General features: G+C 40.6%; 1 protein-coding gene across 1 annotated transcript in view; it reads right to left on the minus strand.

Moving 5' to 3' along the window:
• Positions 1–1,946: 1,946 nt before the first annotated feature.
• Positions 1,947–20,381, minus strand: part of aacs (acetoacetyl-CoA synthetase) — a 67,792-nt gene continuing 49,357 nt past the window's right edge. Inside the window, exons 11-18 of the mRNA XM_084728449.1 lie at positions 12,835–12,899; positions 9,777–9,899; positions 5,946–6,059; positions 4,996–5,121; positions 3,570–3,639; positions 3,069–3,127; positions 2,448–2,650; positions 1,947–2,333 (exon numbers count right to left, since the gene is read on the minus strand). Coding sequence (XP_084584575.1) covers positions 2,196–2,333; positions 2,448–2,650; positions 3,069–3,127; positions 3,570–3,639; positions 4,996–5,121; positions 5,946–6,059; positions 9,777–9,899; positions 12,835–12,899 — 898 coding nt within the window. The 3' untranslated portion in view covers positions 1,947–2,195. The remainder of the gene's footprint in view (positions 2,334–2,447; positions 2,651–3,068; positions 3,128–3,569; positions 3,640–4,995; positions 5,122–5,945; positions 6,060–9,776; positions 9,900–12,834; positions 12,900–20,381) is intronic.

The raw sequence follows: 20,381 nt of genomic DNA on the forward strand, positions 1-20,381 counted from the left end.
ATCTAAGCAGTGACATAAAAGATGAACTGCAGAGTTTTCAGTTGATTTATTTACATTCACACATTTAAACATGTTTAAATGTGCAATATACAACATTCAGCCTCACTAGATGCTATGTAAAGATAAAGTGAAGTTATGGCATCCCGAGCGCACAATGACGTCACACTCTCTGCTCGTATTATCCAAGCTTCTCTGTTTATCCAGGACGGCTGCGTGTGTCCTTCTCTGTGCTCTGCTCATCCATTTTCAGCATTAAGAGCCTGGTGAGTAATTTCTCATGTGACAGCTAAACGTTTCACTAAAATATGTTTCTGAAAACATTTTAGGTGATAAATAGGCAACGTAACATAATCTTGATCCACATTTCAGTTTGAGTGTGCAGTGTGTTTTCAGATAAAACTCGAGATGCTGGTGGTCTATTGCAACCTCTAGTGGCAGTAAATGTGGCATACAGCACCTTTAAAATAATCTGGAAACAAGCAAGAAAGACCACATTAAAACCCAAAGAAGAATCCTTAAAAATTACAAAAGGTCCAATAAGAAATGTGCTACCTCTGTATCAGTACAAAACACTTCTTGCAGCTTAACTTTTCTCCAAAGGTTTTTTTTTTTTTTTTTTTTTTTTCTCGCAACCTGAAATGAAACTCAAGTAAAAGTGTTTTTGTTATTGTACACCCACGTTGCTCAGTAGTGCTACAAGTGACCAAAAACAATGCAGTTCATCTTCATCTTGCCACACAGAATGAAGAAAATTTGAATAAATAATTCAGCCTTCCCATGTACAACGTAAAAACAGACAAGGATCCATAGATATTGAACCAAAAATAGGCTTTTGTGGTGAAATGAACATCATGCATGCCTTGATGCCTTGGGCGGAATGAACTAGAACTGATGGTTACAAATGTAAAACACAAGAAATCGATAAATGTTTTAAGTCTGGACAAAGGTTCAGTAAGTTTTGTTATTTCTGGAATCTCTGGTTCATTTATTCAAACAACTCCTGGCATGTTACAACCCTCTAAATCTCCGACTCACTTTGGTTAACAGGTTAGAGTCACTATCTTTCAATGCATAATTATAATGTTAACGTAATTTCACAGTCCAAAAAATATATTCATATATATATATACATTTAATAAAGCAACACACACCACATAACAATGATATGGTGACATGAGCCAAAGCTGAGGTGTTAATCCCATGTGTTTGTGTGTGTTTATCTGCACACTTCCACAGATTTCCAGTCTGGGACCCATTCAGAACCAACACACCGACAGGTTACAGCAGGTGACACAGAGAGATATGGTTCTTCACTGGCTGATAGCGATCAGACTGTGAAGCCAAAGCAAAGCGCTTGATGCTAAATTTCACTTCTCCATTGTTGGTGGCTTCAGAGCGTGAGCTTATTCACAAGTGCTGCTGTGCACATCATGTTACATCCAAAGCTGAATCCAGTTCAACATTCACTCGCACAACATGGTAGACTGAGAGCAGCTGCTCGATCACTCCATTTAAGCTAAACAGCATTACGCCTAATGCTTTCCAAGTCTCTCGTCTGCCTCATACCGTTATATACATATTATTTGTACCCTTTTTGTGTTATTTTGACACACAAAGTCAAAGTTGAGAAAACTCATAATTTCTAGGAAGATTTTTGAATCAAACTCAAACTCTTTAGTGTTATTTTTTTATTTAGATATACTTGAATCTTTAAGTTTTAGAAACTGCAACAAATGAGCAGTGAAACTGATTTGTCATTATTTGGGTGCTTGAAAATAAATGGTTGTAATTGAAAATGTTAAATCATCAACCATTATTCACTCTCACTTCAATTCAATTGTTTGGGGTTTCTAAAACCTAAATATTCAAGTTTGTCTAAAGAGGAAGAGTAAATTATCTCAAAAGACGTTATTAGTTGGTAAAACATTTTCAAAAAGAAGAGAAAAGAGTTTGAGTTTGGATCAAAACTCAAAAATCAAGTTGCCTTGAAAATTCAAGTCTTCTCAGCTTTTTTCATTTTTTAGTGTACGTATGCCCTGTACAAAGCTCGCAGGTGCCTCTGTAAACAACCTTTGCAATGCACTTTTGTCTCCCCGTACCTTTAAATTTAAATAAAGTTAATTTAAAAACTACGATGAATTCTTCTCAGGTGATTGGTTCTGTTTTTGTAGGTCCAGCTCAGTGGATCCTTGTCTCTAATAGTTTTGCAGTTCGGGAATGTTCTTGTAGAGGTCCAGTGAATCCGGGTTGGAGAAAGCTCCTCTTTGAGCCACCTCCCGTCCAGCGATCACCTGTTTCACAGCCACCTCCACCTTCTTACCACTGATGGTGTACTGCAGAGGGACGAAGAAAAAGGCTGTCATTCACACTGGGACTGACTTTTACATTTGTGACAGGATAATCTGACAGGTTTATTCATATCTGATTGATATTTATATTGTTCTTACAGGAATGTCTCTAGTCTCCAGCAGCAGAGCGGGGACATGTCGGGCAGACAGAGCTTTTCTGATGGCTCCTTTAATCTTTGCCACCAGCTCCGGACTGAAGGGCTTACCGGGCGCCATCTTTAAGAACAAAATTACTCGCTCTTCTCCATCTGCGTTGTACTGAGGAACGCAAAGGCTGTCTGACACTTCCTCAAACGCCTCCACTGCAGACAGGAGAGGGCAAAGCAGAGGACAAGGAGACGAAACAAAAAAATGAGGACAGCGAATGAGAGACGAAGAGGCGAGAGGTGAAGTAAGTAAGGGAGCAAAGATTAGAAGAACAGAGAAGAGAAGTTGAAAAGATGGAGTTTTGGAAGAGTTTGAGCAAATAGGTGAGAAAAAAGAAAAATGTTCAAAACCAAACAAAGAATCAGCTTTCCTGCTGTCAATAGTAAAACAAAATTGTTCTTTTGTGACATTCAGTCTGCTGAACAAATAATGACAAGTGAACAAACTCAAAAAATGGATTTTTTTTTCCACCTACTTAAAGAGGACCACGACTCAATTTAAGCTCGCAAAAATGTTTTTAGCTCGTCTTTCTTACACCCACAGTCTGCTCCACCTGCAACGTTCAAGACTCACCGATGTTGTAGATCTCTGAGCTGCCAAATCGGACTCCATTGGGGTTCAACGTGCCGTCACTGCAGAACAAACACAAGTTCAAGACTCAAAACTCTAGTGTCTGTCACTGCGAAGCTGTCTTGCCACATCATAAGACAAAGTGCAACAAAAAATCTACCACAAGTCAATGTCAGTTTCTGTAAGGTGACGATTCTTTGTTTATACATATACAATATAGAAATTATATATTTGTTTCCATATGTGTATATTTCCATACTTTTAAATGATCTCAATTTACAGAACATAAACCAGTCTGATATCATCCAATATAGCAGTTTACAGTTTCATAAACAGAAACAGAAGAAACTCAAAGAAATAGCATTTCATATTCACTACGTGCAATCTACAGGAACCACATTTATATCTGTTTACTGCATAGTACTCTAAATAAATGAATCAATTAAAACTACATTGATAAAACTATTTTTATTTCAACATTCAGTAGAACAGTTAATGGCTGACCTTCTGCCCAGCATGACAATGCCTCCCGTCTTTGGGTTAATTTTACAGTAGTCTCCGTGGGCCCACACTCCTACAAAGAAGGAACACTATTAAGTTTAACAGTTTTTTTAAATATTTTATTTCACTGAAATCTTTGGAAATAGAAAAATGCACATAAAAAACTGACTTAAAACAATAAAACAACAACATATACAATGATACAAACAAAAACAACAGCAATGAAAAAACAGTCAAGAATTTATTTTAATGTACTAATAATATCAAAGATGTTAAAGTCTGTGTAAAGGAAATTTAGATTTTCTTTCTGTGCACATTTTACATGTTAGAAAATAATTGCTGAAAACATAAAAAAAAAAAAAAAAAGTTTTTCCACCATTTTTGTGTTGAAATATGCCTCGATGACACACTGGAGCCATTAGCATGACGTCTCCCATAACACATTAGAGCACATTAGCACCAGTGGTTCTTCTGTTTAACTGCTAGTTACTACACTTACTACAGCCTACAGTTTGGAAGCTCACTATGCCTTCTTCCTGCAAATGCATTGTCTCCCGGCTGCCAAAATTTACAACAGCAGCTCGGTTTAAATTACGGAAAAATTATGAGATTTGGAAGTGGCGGGCCACTCTGAAGGAGGATCACCACCACCTCTGCAGTGGTCATTTTACACAGGGTAGTTTTACAAACTTTCTTCAGAGATAACTTGGATTTTCGAATAATTTGCTGTTATTGTTGAATGGGGAAAAACTGCATCTCTCTCTTCCCTGCCTTCATCCTCCCGTCCTGCCAACATCTGATGTCACTGTCAGCAGTACGTGCTGCATGAACGAGTGTAATTTGCACTGTGTGCTCATGTTGTATTGGCATGCAGAATTACCAAACTGTCCAGCTATATTGGCTCTATCTAAATCTATCTACAGTGCACGCTGTTCCACTGAGTTGAACTGCTTATGAAAACAGAGACAGAGAGAGACAGACACGGACACAGAAGAGGCAGGGACAGAGAGATTGATTCAAGTCACTCAGAGTGGGTTCATAATTAGAGCTGTCATGTAAATTTATGCATGTATGGGCATATGTTACATATTTTAGTCATTTCAAAACTAACCAACTCCTCAGCTGTTATCATTCCCCTGCGCGTTCTGCAGACACACCCCCAGTGATTCAGAGCAGACAATAAGTCTAACTATATGTACTTGGTAATTCTGTGTCATTACAAACTCAGAACACAGTTTGCTGCTTTACATAGACTTTAAATGGTATAAGGTTACTGTAGAAGAAAAAAATGATTTGAGTTAGGTAGTATTCATTAGGGCTGTTGCATTCCATTATATTGCATATTTAAGTATACAAGTACAGGTGTTTTTTCTTAGTATATGTGTACTGTTTGTAAGTTTGTGTTTATATGCAAAGTTTGTGTACTCACCAGGATATGTGGAAAAGTATGCTTTGTGGTATTTGCTCCCGTTCTCGTCATTCCAGAAGTGTGTTGGCTGGCAGGGGATCGGCTTCAAGCAGACAAGCTCCCCGCTCTCTCCCCATACAGGCTTACCTGTCCACGCACACACACACACACACGCACACAAAGACACACACGCACGTATTTCACAGGAACAAAAAATAAAGTTAGAGGCTTCAGATATACTTTGCCACAACACGCACACACATTTGGAGGCACATACCCATAAACACAAACACATGGACATACTTGTACTCATTCTCCAATAAAAGACAAATCACCTGGTAATATATCCCACACTCAGAGAATCTGAAACACTTTAGTGTGTGGCTTCACACAGACTTCACCACCTCCCTCAGGGCGGTGTTATCGGCTTAGAGACCGACTAAAATAATCCCAGGCTCTTCCCACAAAACTGCCTTTAAATTATCCCTCAATCCACTCTGCTTTGAGGCGGTGGAGACACACCAGTATAGCCTGCAGCAGGGATCGAGAGCCGGGGAACAAGGGAGTCAAATCAATGAGAAAAACATAAAGGGATGTGAAGACACCCATTGTTACTGGAAAAAGAGGGTTCCCCTCAAATTTCTCGAATTAATATCACAATTTTTCAGTCATGGCCATCTTTAAATGGAGAGCCTGTATGTATACAGTTACAACCAAGTTTTAACCACAGTTTTGTTCTGTTAGCTACCAAGCAGCTCCAGGGCGAGGTGGAGAGCTTGCTGAAGGACATCTCAGGAGTTTTTAAACGTGATTGTGATTAATATTTTCCAGTCCTTCCTTGGATTCAACCCAGCAACTTCCTTACAATCTCTACATGATCCACGAGACGCCATAGTTTACAATAGTTTTTCAGTTTTTGGGCAATTCAGCCTCTGTGAACATGCACACACACACAAAACACACACTCTTACAGTCAAGACTCCAGGCCTCCACTGCCATGCCGAGGTTTCTTGTTTGGATCTCACCCCGATACACTGGAACTGTTGGGTTCTGACCCATGAAACATGACACTATGTCAGTACCACCTGGGCAGAAGAGATGAGAGAAAAACAGACACAGGGGGAAAGATTTAGTTGGTTGATGGCCTGAAATGAAACACCTCCCTCAGCACAGTTATCTTGTGGAGTTTAAGATAAGTCTCAGTTTTGTTTACATTCAACATTCTCAACAACACTGAATTCATTCTTAAAGCTCCACTAACAAATATTAATTCATATTTTTGATAAATAAAATGATGTTGTATGATGTGAAAAACAGTGGTGAACTTAGAGAATCTATACCCAAGTCTTTCAGCTATTTTCAGAGGTATTTAAAACATGTAATTTTGAAATTGGACCGTGGTCAGTGACTGTACTCCCACAGGCTGAGACAATGTTCGACCAACGCTGTAATACTGAGGGACAGTCAAGAGAAGCTGTGGGGATGTTAAGCCTCATTTGAAGCCGCTGTGTGATCCGTGCTGGTGTGTGTGTCTGTTGCTGCTGTATGTAAATGTACTGATAGACATGCTCTGTGGTTTCTTGGTACTTTAGTTATATGGCAGCGATGCAACACAGATCTTTTCTCTTGTAACACTGACATCACCGGTGCACTGCGGCTAAGTGTGCTGTAGCTGCCAATAGCTGGTTAGCCCAGTTAGCGGCCCTATTAGACAGGACCGGAGGCTGATTGTAAAGTAAAGCATCACAGAGACTAAACTTACTAACAATTATCGTTATCAATCTGGTATTTCAACAACACAAACTGGCAGCGTTTTTGCGCCCTGCTCCACCTCCACTGACCTATATAGGAGTTCTACACTGTTGCAGCACATTCCTAAAACTGTCATACACAAACACACACACACACACACACACACACACACACACACACACACACACACACACACAGCCGCACCATCCATTTATCTCTTTCTACCTTCCAATCATCTACTATTTCTGACACGTTCTATTCATCTCCTTTCCCATTGTTCTACCTCTACCTCCCTGTTCGGTTCCCTCTTCGTATCACAGACTCCATCCATCCATCTTGTTTGCTTCCTCTCTGCTGCTCTCTGCCCTTCTACAACTTCGGTGTCTTTTTCTTTTCTTTCTGTTCTTTACTCTCGTTCTCTGTCTCCGTCTCTCTGCCAGGTTCTTTATTGAGCTTTAATTGGCTCCCTGGAGGAAGTGGAAACTTTGTCTTCTGATTAAACACACACACTTATAGGAGGAAGACACGCAATTATTTTATTATTACACTCACTTTAATGGGTGAGTACACACACAGAAACACACACACACACACACACACAAACACACACAGAAGTATATTTTAAGCCAAAAGCCACTGCTGCTTTCTTGGGATGCCTTCCATCATCAGCCATTTAGTGTGCGTATTGTGTGTGTATTCACAAGAGGGTAACTTGTCACACTGATCTGATGTTTCCAACAGTACTGACGATTCTGAACAGTAAAGAAAAAGATTTTTTTGAACTCCCAAGTTTGTGTGTATATATTTGTGTGCGAGTCTGCTTTCATTTGTGTACGTGTGAGTGCTTTGAACATCCTCTGGCACAGTTTGGGGTCAGACAAAGCCGCCAAGTGAGACAAAAAGGCAACCAGCTAACCTACGCATGCCTTCATATACTCAAAAATGAATTCTAAAAAGAAAAATATACATAATGAAAGTCACAGGAAGACTTCACAAACACAAACACCCAAGCAGACACACGGGTGCACGCAATACAGAAAACTCAACAGTGCAGCTGAAAAATAGCAACAAAAAAGAGATTTCACCTATTTTTTTTCCTTTTTTAGAAGAGAAGAGAAGAGAAGAGAAGAGAAGAGAAGAGAAGAGAAGAGAAGAGAAGAGAAGAGAAGAGAAGAGAAGAGGACATATGGGCAGTCAGGCGGAGGTATATTAGGATGGAAGGAATCCAGCAGTGAAAGTGTTAAAATCCCCCAATGAGGAGCAACAGGGGTCTGAAATCCCTGCTGACAGGATACCACAGACACACACACACACACACACACACACACACACACACACACACACACACACACACACACACACACACACACACACACAGAAATACACAAAAAGGGGGAAAAAAAATCATACACTGTATAAAAGTATTCAGGTTAACTCATGCATGTCTGTAAACATACACACACACACAGGGTGAAATCGGAAAGGGCCCCATCACATATGTCACTGTGACCACCAGTCAGTCACATATGCTGTGATAAATCCAAACAGCACACGCACACACACACACACACACGTAGAGAGTGTTGACCTCGGGGGTCAAGGTTAGGTCGGTTGGCAGCCAACAGGGTTGAAGCCTGCTGTTGCCCTTGGCGACAAGGAGGAAACTGACTGGGGCAGGACCTGCTGTTCCGAAGAACACACACACACGGACACAAACATGAGTGCACACACCCCCATATCCAAGAACACACGCAGATCTAGTCCCTTAATTAAAAAAAATTCCTCTTAAAGGATAATCCCTATTTATTAACCTGGCATCGCATTTGTGAATTAATCACAACCTCTCAGTTCACTTTCGAATTTCAAATTCTCAACACATACAGGCCAAAATGCCTCTGGATACAACTGAATGTACCTGCAAGTGATCCAAGCAATGAAACATGTCGCATAGTGATAGCTGGTCTGTTTCCAAGCAGAACAAAAGACCTAAAATATGTTTCTGAAAATATTTTTCCCTTTAACAACTCGGAGACATGACCACTTGATTTCCACAAAAAAAGATCTAGAGACGTGTGGAGAATTAATGATTTTATAACAACAAAAGTTACTTAAAAGAAAAACATTAATAACATAATATAAATAAATTTATGGGACAATCAGCCTGCACTTTCCCTCTCTTTTTCTCCATCTCAGACCAGATTTCTACCTCATGGGTAACAGCAGTCAATGCTTATGTGTCCAATCCTTCAACCTGCATGTCATTGTGTGCATGTGTGTATATACTGTATACATTTGTGGTTATAAGCTGCACCCATCTGGGCTGTCATTCCCAGTATGTGCATAGTGCTTAAATGCTGTTAGTGTCTGCATGTGTGACGCATCAAGCTGCTACTCAATGTGTGTGTGTGTGTGAGAGAGAGAGTGAGTGTGTGTGCGCGCGTCCGAAAGATGTCAGTCACCCAGGCTGTGCTAAATGTTAAACGTTTCAGGACTCACAGAGAGAGACAGATAGCATTCTACCGCCCCGTCAACATAACAATGGGCTGAAAGGGCCTGTGTTTGTGCGTGTGAGTTGTGCTGTTGTGGGTGGCGAGAAATACGTACAGTTCTATACAATTTATTTTTCTGATTTTCCTTTGTATGAGTCAGTCCTTTTGTGCTCGAGTTGCAGATGCTTTGTTGCCTTATTTTGCAGTTTTTCATGTAGCTGCTTGTGGTAAAGCGGCTGACACCAACAACGTTTGGAAAAGCTGCTGCCATCTACACCCTTAGATGACACCAAAGAATTACAAACAGAGACAAGGATCTGGTGTTAACATATTTAGGTAAACTTAAAACTGTGCCTCATACCACTTAGCAGTCTTTTCCAATTTAGGACATTTGTCCATGTTAACCACAGTATACAGTGTATAGTTTAACTACTAGAACTGTTATGAATTTCAAAATTAATCTAAGTACATCACTATTCACTGTATTTTGTGCTTGCCGACATTTCCGAAGGGAAAAAAAAAGACACAAAGACAAAAAGTGCCCCAGTATCAGTCAGTCACCTGAGATGGAGCCCAGCAGCACATTGCTCTTGATGCAGCGGTAGACATAGTCGTAGCTCTGAGGTTTGAGAGGAGATCCAGTAGACAGGATGGTGTGGAGGGACTGGAGGTTGTGTGTTTCCCCTGGTAGAGAAAGAGATAAAAGAAAAAATATGTAAAAAAGGGAAAGGGGCAATATATGAATCAAAAATTGCTTATATATGCATAGTATACTGTGCAGTATATCTCATGAAAGGTGCAATATGTAAGAATTTTACTTAATTTTACTTTACTAAAACATAAACTAAAATTATCAGCAGAATGTGAAGAAGTTACAGTTTTGATGTTATGTCAAAGACATCTTATAAGATATCTGCTGAAGTTAGCATGCTAACCAGCTAGCCCAGGCACATCCTGTCTCATCATATGACTTTGTATCCAAAGAGGCTATAGTCCAATCATATTTCTTGGGCCTTCCTGCTCTAGTTTCAGCTGGGAGATGTATGCGAGTGGAGAGTCTGCTATGTTCCACAAGCTGCAAGCAAGAGTTTTTGGTACCAACCATAATATCCTTTAGTATCACTTACTGAAAATTTAAAAAAATGTCACTGAATGTTTGGTAATTTTTTTTACACTTGTCTCCTGAATTTTGCAGATATTTACTAAATAAGGAAATCAGGATTTTTTTTAGCTTGTACTTTACAGTGGGTTTTTGTTCGGCTGCTTGTGCTAAGACAAAAATAATGCATTGATATGGCTCAATTTATCAATTCGATCATCAACCATCAAAGATGCAGTGAAAACATCCATCCATATCATTATCTCTGAGACACGCCCTTATATTGACATTCCCATCATATATCTATAATACTGTAATACCATAGCCCTAAGCTAATAATGGTGACTACCATCTTAACATGTATTATTGAGCTGAATTTATACATCTGTTAAATGTTATATTAAGCCATGTTTTATGTGTGTTAGTGGAATCAATTTAAAATAAACTTTACTGCACTTTAACAGTTAATTATTTATAATATTTATGTGTTGCTTTTGGAAATGACCAATGTTGGATTTTTGCCTAAATCAAATATGTGCACATCTTTCCTGGTGCAGAATTAACATATTATTCTGACTTATCATGATGTGCCACTGTGTTTTATTAGTAAATATCAGATCATTGTTCAAAGAGTCAATTTAATATTGTATTTTGATGAAACTTGCAATTTGCAACCCAAAAAAAAACACGCACAATTTCAACATAAGTGTACACTTGTGCATAGTGGTGGCTCCATGCAATCCTAAATGTTGTGTTAATGCAGTATGCCCCCCTTTGGTAACACTGCATACAAGCTTGAATGTGATACCACACACACCTTCAGTCTCTGTCCCCAAGGTCCATGTGTGCACATACTCTGTCACACACACACACACACACACACACACACACACACACACACACACACACACACACACGCCCAATCCACAAGCCAATAACACCCTGCAAACTAATAAGCTTCCAGCAACCGACCCTCAACCAATAAACACACACATACACAGCGGGAACCCTTGCTACCCCCCACCATGCCTCCAGGTGTCCAGTCCAAATGTCAGCCCTGGGAAAAGGGCCCCTCCGCTGGGGCAGCCAGTGAAGAAGATCCCCTTACCCTCCCCAACCCACTGGGGGTAAGATTGTATGCACACATACAAACACACACATCTCCGTCTGCCACGCTTTCTTTCTCTAATAAGCACCAAAACACACACACCAACACACACACACACACACACACACCATGCTAAATGGATCAAGTGGTTGGCTGACTGAAGGGGGTGAGGCAGAGACAGACAGACAATGGACATTTTGTTTTTCTAGCCTGCCTGTTTAGACACAAAATTGGGAATGTGTTTAACTAATTTACAACTTGCAGAAAGACACACACGCGCACACATAAAGCAGTCGCTATGAATAAAGATTTGTGGTGATTATAACAGCGACCCAGGAACTGAGACACACAGCAACTGTTTATGAAATAAATATTGGTTATAAGTGCTAATTTAACATGAGGAGAGGAGAGGAGAGGAGAGGAGAGGAGAGGAGAGGAGAGGAGAGGAGAGGAGAGGAGAGGAGCGGAGAGGAGAGGAGAGGAGAGGAGAGGAGAGGAGAGGAGAGGAGAGGAGAGGAGGAGGAAGAGAGTTCAGAAAAAGTCAATTAAGGGAACCACCCTCAACAAATTTCCTCCATTCAGAACACCCTGCAACATCACCAACACAGATATCATTCCTCTGTGCACGAAACATAAAGCACATGGAAACCTAAATGTTATAGAATTGAAATACATTACTGTTGTTGTTGTGGTGTTTTAATGTTGTGAAACCTTCTGAACATACCCAAAGTTTGAGAATAGTTTGACAGTTTAGTTGAGGGTATGAAGAGGGATGGCATAAAAAGATGAGAAACTAAAGAGCAAAAGCTTTGATTCTCACCAACTTGAGGATTGGAGCATATTTATCAAAGAAATTGTCTTGTTCTTTGTTTTATTACAATACGTCATGTACCTTTGTAAAAGAACACAACAAAGCAGCAATTTTAGAATCTATTGCTAAACTGACATTTTTTTGTCCCACAAATAGCAGAGAGAGAACGGCACGTACAGTACGAAGGTTAGCAGGAACGCTAATAAGCACCAGCACAACTCTGATTATGTGTGGAGACGTAGTTCTGTCTGCAGAGAGCTGTGACACTAAAAGCAATTAGTTGGTCCTATCCATGACTCACATAAATTATCATAACAGCACTTTTATCCAGTGGATTCAGTGTCAAACACCAGAGCACAGGGCAAGCTGATGATTCACCCAGTAAATGCCACAAAGGACATTTAGAGTCAAACAGCATCACTATTATAATCATTATTGTGTCCATCTGCTCTTTGTGTTCCAGGTTCCATTCTCACAGAGTACATGCGTGTATGTTTGTGTTTGTGTGTGTGTGAATGCCTTTCTCTCTGAGTTTCTGCTTGTTATTTGTGTGCATCCATGTGTGTCTCATGTAGGTTGTGTACATTTAACCACAACTCACCGGGTTTCAGGCTCCTCTCCTGCAGCACGGACAGCCACTTGGCTCCGGTACCAAAAATGGTGATGCTGGAGAAGAGAAAAAAAACACAAGAGGACAGAAATTTATTTTTTAAGCACAGCAACATAAAGGATCAGTGAGGCACATTTCCTAACAGTGAAAAATAAACACAACTTCCCGTAAGTGAAAGATGATGTCCATTATTTTTTTGGGGGGGAAAAAAATGAATTTGCGTCAGTGTTTTGAACAGTGACAGGCATTGCAAAAGCCCTCCTACATAGATGTATTCTGCATTGTGACAGCACAAACTTTAAACAACAGAAGCAAATTAGCAAACATTATGAATCATCCTCTGGGGCGGTATGAATACTGTTGCCAAATTTCATGGCAATCTGGCTGTTCATTTTGTGTTTCAGGACATCTTGCTTAAGACCAAAGCGTTGGACAGATAATTGGACGGACAGATGAACTGATGAACTGTGTGACATTATGACCCTTTACCATAGTTCACACTGGGAATTCTAGTTCGTGTCCATCAAAATGAATCAAGTAACTCAACTATACTTAAACATACCAGCCTTTATTTACTCCCCTGATGTTTTTACTATCTTGTCTTGGTGATAATTGTTACAGTGCACTGGAAGTACTTAAGTTTTAGATTCTGTGTCATGGCTCTAACTTGAACCAATGTTTGCTGCATGAGCATCAGTCATGAGGTAAGGGTTGACTGATTAGATAAATATATTGGCTATTGATGTTTGGAGGGGGCTGGGGTGATTTTTGTTCTTCTATTTTGCTAATCAGTCAGTGGCACAGTACACGCCCACTGACCTGGAGGATGAGTGAGAGGAAAACCTGTGAATTAAGGAATTATTTCAACCAAACCAGAGTTGGTGATTGTTGAAACAGTAGAAAAACTAACCGAGACAGTTTTGTACTTTCAATAAAGTGTGTTTGATAATGAGTGAACAATTATGAGCATGGGTTGCACGCTCCAGCTGTGTCAGTGGCTTAGGAAAATGGTAACCTGTTCCTGCTGTACGTTGCGCTAAGAAAATGATTTGGTTTGTGTAATTTGCAGCCTAAGACATAATATAAGCATTTAATAAGTAAGTTTGATTGGTTGTCAGTGTTTCTAATCACTCTGAAAGTGACACCAACTATACTGTTTGTTATTGTCGTTATAGTTGTTTGAATTTCTTTATATTCATAGTTATTGTCTTAGTATCGTTCTTGATGTTTAATGCCCTGCATAGTGAGAACTGAGCATGTTCTAAAGGCTTTATACACGTGTATACAAATGACTGGATGTTGCTATTCAGCTGGTAGTGAAGCAGTTGATGAATGAGGCACTGATGGTGAAGCATGAATGAAGGAAGTGATGCAGACGCGACCCCAGAGCTCAGCCTGAAGTGAAAATGCTCAACTTGTTGCCCTGAATCTATGCATGATGAGGCATAATTTCAATGTCTGTGTGCTGAATGCAAAAATATAAAAAAGGGCAATAGCTACTGAACAGCCTTTGCCCTTAATCCCATCTGCTCCAGTGGAGCTGCTCAGCAGCTTGGTCATACTCAGTCAGGTCCTGGGTGAGGCGAGTGTGCCACTGTGTAAATGTAAAGCAAGGTGATGCTTGTGTGCTCAGTCAATTCTTTGTGGGTAGATAAGAACAACTGATTGGGAATTGACTTTCAACTGAACAAATAATAACACACAATAATGGTCAGTCTAGCATGAGAGGACAAAATGTCTCCTTTTCCACAAGGAAATAGTTCAGAGGAGAATGTATTGACAGGATGTTTGTACACAACCACCCTGAAATGAAATGACTTTGGAAGGTGGCTTTCTTCTGTGTGAATGGAAGTCACCCTGACAGCTGACAACAGTTGGACAACATGTGGATGGCAAGAAGTGACAAAACGTCACTTCTGTGTTCCCCTGCACTTTTAGTTTTAAAACAAAGGGCCTTTTAAAGTCTGCCTCTGTGAATGGGTGTGTTTGTGTCTCAGTCTGCGTCTTTCTGTCTTTTCAAGTTATTTTTGTTGACATCAAATCAATCAAATTGCCTCCTATCACCGTGGTAACCATGTCTGTCAGTCAAAAAAAGAAAGAGGAATCTGTCTGTAGGACACAAAATAACTGTCTCAGAGGTTAAAATCGATTAGCGGTAATAGAGGTTGTTGTTACGGTGACGGAAGGAGTGGGGGAGGAGGCAAGAAGTACTATCTTTAATGGAATGAGATGAATGATACGTGCACAGGATTAATCAGACTTCAATTTCTGTTTTAGCTAATCCAAATAAAGATATGTGACAAATCAAAGTACTTTATCACATTAATGCAAAGATTCTACAAATACAATTGTGCCTGGAAACCAAATTGCTCGCTGGTCGCTGGTCAAAATCTTTGATGGTTAACAAAATTTCTTTCTTTTCATCTCTCTGTCATATCATCCACTTTTTTTTAATCAATGAGCATTCAAAGAGTTTGGAGTGACATACATTCAGCCAAAATCCATGGGGCTCAGATGCGGCACAACACTGCAGCTGCCACAGTATCCCCGCAGAATAGCGTAGTGCATCTATTAAAATTAGGGTTAGGTATCAAAACTCAGTGCCAATATGGCACAATAACTTAAGTAAACTTTAAAGCCATATTGTTCAACTTCAAGTTTGTATTTGCAATTAAAAACCCCTTCTTAACTGTCGTCAGCTGTCACTTTTTTTTACCATTCAGGCACTGGTACTGAAAACCCTCTAAAATGATACCCAACCCTAATTATAATCAACAAAGACCGCGGAAGCTGCACAGGGCTGCTCATCTTTAAAAATGATTCAAATAAATGTAGAGGCAATGCGATGCAGCAGAGCAAGCTTGTGGGTGTTTTTACATTGCACGTGAAAATCAATCAGTCAATCAAATCGATCTATAGCCATGATCTTGTAGTGAAACGGGTCTAATTAATCAATTCAGCACCAGTTATTATAGCCTATATGTCCAAACCCTGCATAACCAACTGCTCTAGCACTTGGCAAAATTCAATACGCACACAGACACATCTGTGATCTATCCTACTTTAAACCTCCTCAGAAAACACGGCTGGCATGCAGGGACACTCCAAAGACAGAGTCTGTGTTCTTTATGTTTTACAGGTAAAACATTACAAACATTAACAATGAAAAAGAGAAATTAGAGACACCTTTATTAAAGTTATAAGGGTGCAGGTATATGTACAGTGTGTAAATCTTGAGTATGGCTGGGTAGGTAGAGTCTATACCAGTTCTTCAGATTTATTTACAGCCACCAGATATGGCAGATGACACACATAAATTCAAACACAAAGGCCCCATTTGTCATGTGCACACACACACAGTCACTCTCCATTCTATCCATCATCTCTGACCCCCCATCCGCATGTGGATTTGTTCGTTACAGGATGCCATGGAGAGTGTCACTCTCTTCTGATTGGAGGCAGGTGGCCGGGTGTGGCTGCTAATTGGCTGCTTAGGATGGAGAGTGGACGAGAAGCTGTGAGTCTCTGTTTGCGTGCCTGCATGTATAAATGTACCTGTGTGTCCGTTTCCAAGGAGACATGTCACTGGAAGCTACTAAGCCAATAAGAGACACTCGAAGCCAATCAAACACAAGTGCACCTCTGAACAGTTATTACATTAATGCGTCTCTGTGCGTGTCATGATGTACTCACGACTGAAGTGCCACTTGTCGATTCATGTTTTCTAAACTACTCTCATACTTGTTCTCCGCCCCAGGAAGAATTGTAATATAAAAAATGGACCATTGCCCTCTTCTCATGAGCTATGAGGAACAGTGTGAAGCCGCTGTTTGATGGTGTAACTGTTCACCGATTTGCAAATATTAAAAGCGTGAATGAACCACCACATCATTTTTGAAAATCACCAAATTTATTAGGGTACCCTGGTGTTATTGCCATGTATATAAGAGGAGTTGTTCCATACAGACAGCCTCCATATCACAGCAACAGTGGGGCTGCAACTAATGATTATTTTCACTGTTGATTAATCCGACGATTACAAAACCAAATATAGCCGCAAGCGGCAATTTGCGGGTTCTAACCTGTTCCGCCCCAAACCAGCCACCGTGACCCTCATCTGCCGTAGTGCAAGACGTTCCCCACCCTGTCCCCGAAAGCTCCAAGCAACACATACTCTTTCCAAGTCACACGTTTCTTGAAATCGGCTTTTCAGCCAGCCTGCACGCTAATGACATTTGTGGTATACTTTCACACAGAGACTCCATTTGAACATCAAAACATACATTGAAATTGTACCTATCGATGTGTATTTCAAAGTTTCCATAGGTATTTTAATGTTTAAAGCAATCACAGTTCCACGATCATGATCATTTTGGGAGAAATGTGGAGATAATAATGGTTGTGTATGGGAGAGGCTGTAAAATAAAGACACAGATGTGAGTGTACTATTATGATTTGACCTAAATGAAGGTAAGTGAAAGTTCAGACAGGGAGAGCATGTCTTTAGTTAAGTATACCTCTGTGCTGTGACACACAGACGATTGGTCGAACGGCTGGAGTTGATTTAGCCAATCGCCGGTCGGCAATGGCACAGTCATATTTAAATACACCGAGAAAAGGCAGAAACTGAGCCAAAAGTTCCTCTGTGCTGTGACACACAGACGATTGGCCGAACGGCTGGAGTTGATTCAGCCAATCGCCGGTCGGCAATGGCACAGTCATATTTAAATACACTGAGAAAAGGCAGAAACTGAGCCAAAAGTTCCTCTCAAACTCCAACTGTTTAATGAAAAACCATAAGTGCTACAGCTACAAAAAGCACACCGTCGGCGAGAGGACGGGATGCGGATCGCAAAAGTGTAAATTTCATTTCTGTGGTGTGAAAAATGAGGCCAGAGCCACGATGGACATAACTGGAAAGGTCTGCTTTCTTCCAGAAATTTGGGCTCTCGCTTAACATGGGAGCGAATGGGGCAGGCGGTCGGACTTGTTGTCATTTCAGACCGCCTGCAGCCAAAACCCTAAATCCGTTTTCTTCAGCGGTCACACCTCTGCGACCGGAACGGCTTTTCCTACAATTTGGTGTACAATTTGTGTATGTAGAGTGAACGATGTGGCCGCACCGGCGAGTTTAAGAGAAAATTTCTTGATGATTTCAGAGGTGCTGTGCACTCTAGCGATGACATCACCCACTCTAAGTTGCAACATTCCACGCAATACACACCCATTATAAATTCTGAGAAGGGCTGAAAATTTCATGATTTTTAAACAGCTGGTGTAGAAAAACTAAAAGAGATATGGAAAATACGAATCAGTCACTGAAAGTCGACGGCGATGTCAACGTTTCAGAGTTGGAATGGAGTTTCTAGGTGAATGTATGAGTTGGTGAAGTGTGGGTGAAGATGAGTGAGTTTGAAGGATTTTCTCATAGACTTCCATTATAACCAAGTTTCAGAAAACACTGAATATTTTGGAAAGTTTGAATGGTATTGAAAAGTTGAATCACATGTGAAAAGTCAAGGAATTGCTGAACATTTTCCAGTTTGAATGGAGTTTCTAGCTGAAAGTATGAATCGGTAGTTACCGTTTGAAAAAAGGTGAAGTTTTGTGATCTTTGAAGATTCCCTCATTCATTTTCAATGGGAAACCGGTTTGGGAAAAAATCGGGAAGATCTGGGAATGGCGGTGGCGCCCCCTATGTGCCAATCTCAAAATCTTTTTTAGGGTGTGCTTCCAAGTCTCATTGTGGACCTACCCACCAAGATTGGTGACGATAGGTCAAAGGGTGTGGGAGTTATGGCCAATCGATTCTAAGCTCCGCCCACAGCGAAGATTCATCGGTCCGTGGCGGCCGTGTTTTTTGACCAATCTGGCTCATTTGTAATAGAAATGTGTCTGGTCATCCCCCAAAGCCGTGTACCAAATTTGGTGTCGATGGAGTCAAAACTGTAAAAGTTTATGTCATTTTACTGTTTTTAACATTATTAAAATTAGCAAAAATTCTGTAAGGGCGGCGTTCATGGTGCAAGAGGCTTTTTTGTAGAGGATAATCGGGAGGACGTCTGTGTAAAATTTCAAGTCAATAGCACTTGCGGTGCGGCGGGCAGAGCCTTTCAAAATTAAACTCTATGTTATAGCGCCCCCATGAGGCCGATTGGGACCAATTTTTTTGAGCAATATTTGGATGTCATTTATAGTCCATGTACCAAGTTTCATGTCCCTAGGTCCTTCCGAACGGTTAATGACGAATAGGCCACGCCCACTTCCAGCTGTCAACATGGCACTCAAGATATTAGTTAATAGCCACCCCTAGAGCACGCATACCAAATTTGGTGAAATTCCATCCAACGGTCTTTGAGATACAGATGTGCTCATTTATAGCGCCCCCTATAGGCTGAGCTCAAAATGCTTTGGTAGGCAGCTGCCAAGTCTCATTGTGGACCTATCCACCGAGTTTGGTGACGATAGGTCAAAGGGTGTGGGAGTTATGGCCAATCAATTCTAAGCTCCGCCCACAGCGAAGATTCATTGGTCCGTGGCGGCCGTGTTTTTTGGTCAATCTGGCTCATTTGTAATAGAAATGTGTCTGGTCATCCCCCAAGGCTCTGTACCAAATTTGGTGTTGATGGAGTCAAAATTGTAAAAGTTTATGTCATTTTACTGTTTTTCAAATTATGCAAATTAGCAAAAAATCTAGTATGACGGACCTTAATGGTCCTAGAGGCTTTTTTTTAGAGGACATTGAGCTGGACCTGTGTGTCAAATTTCAAGTCAATCAGACTTATGGTGTGAGGGGCGTGGCCTCCCCAAAAAGTCATTTTTAAGCCTTAATTACAGCGCCACCATGTGGCCGACTGGGCTCATATTTTAATAAAAGTTGATGCACATCATTTCCAATCATTGGGCCAATTTTCAGGTTTCTGGCTCATTCCAGCTCACGGGAATTTTAGCTCAAGCGGCAGACAACAAAAAATAATAAATATAGCCGCAAGCGGCAATTTGCGGGTTCTAACCTGTTCCGCCACAAAACCAGCCACCGTGACCCTCACCACCCAGCGCGACCCTCATCTGCCGTAGCGCAAGACGTTCCCCGCCCTGTCCCCGAAAGCTCCAAGCGACACGTACTCTTTCCAAGTCACACATTTCTTGAAATGGGCTTTTCAGCCAGCCTACACGCTAATGACATTTGTGGTATACTTTCACACAGAGACTCCATTTGAACATCAAAACATACATTGAAATTGTACCTATTGATGTGTATTTCAAAGTTTCAATAGGTATTTTAATGTTTAAGCAATCACAGTTCCACGATCATGATAATTTTGGGAGAAATGTGGAGATAATATGGGAGAGGCTGTAAAATATTCTGTAAGGCTAAAGACACAGATGTGAGTGTACTATTATGATTTGACCTAAATGAAGGTAAGTGAAAGTTCAGACAGGAAGACCATCACTCTACTTAAGTATACCTCAAAGCCACTTCTCTGTTTTCCAAATTTGACCGTGCTGTGACACACAGACGATTGGCCGAACGGCTG

Source organism: Lutjanus erythropterus, chromosome 10 (assembly GCF_056507025.1).
Source record: "Lutjanus erythropterus isolate fLutEry1 chromosome 10, fLutEry1.hap2, whole genome shotgun sequence".
NCBI lineage: Eukaryota > Metazoa > Chordata > Actinopteri > Lutjaniformes > Lutjanidae > Lutjanus > Lutjanus erythropterus.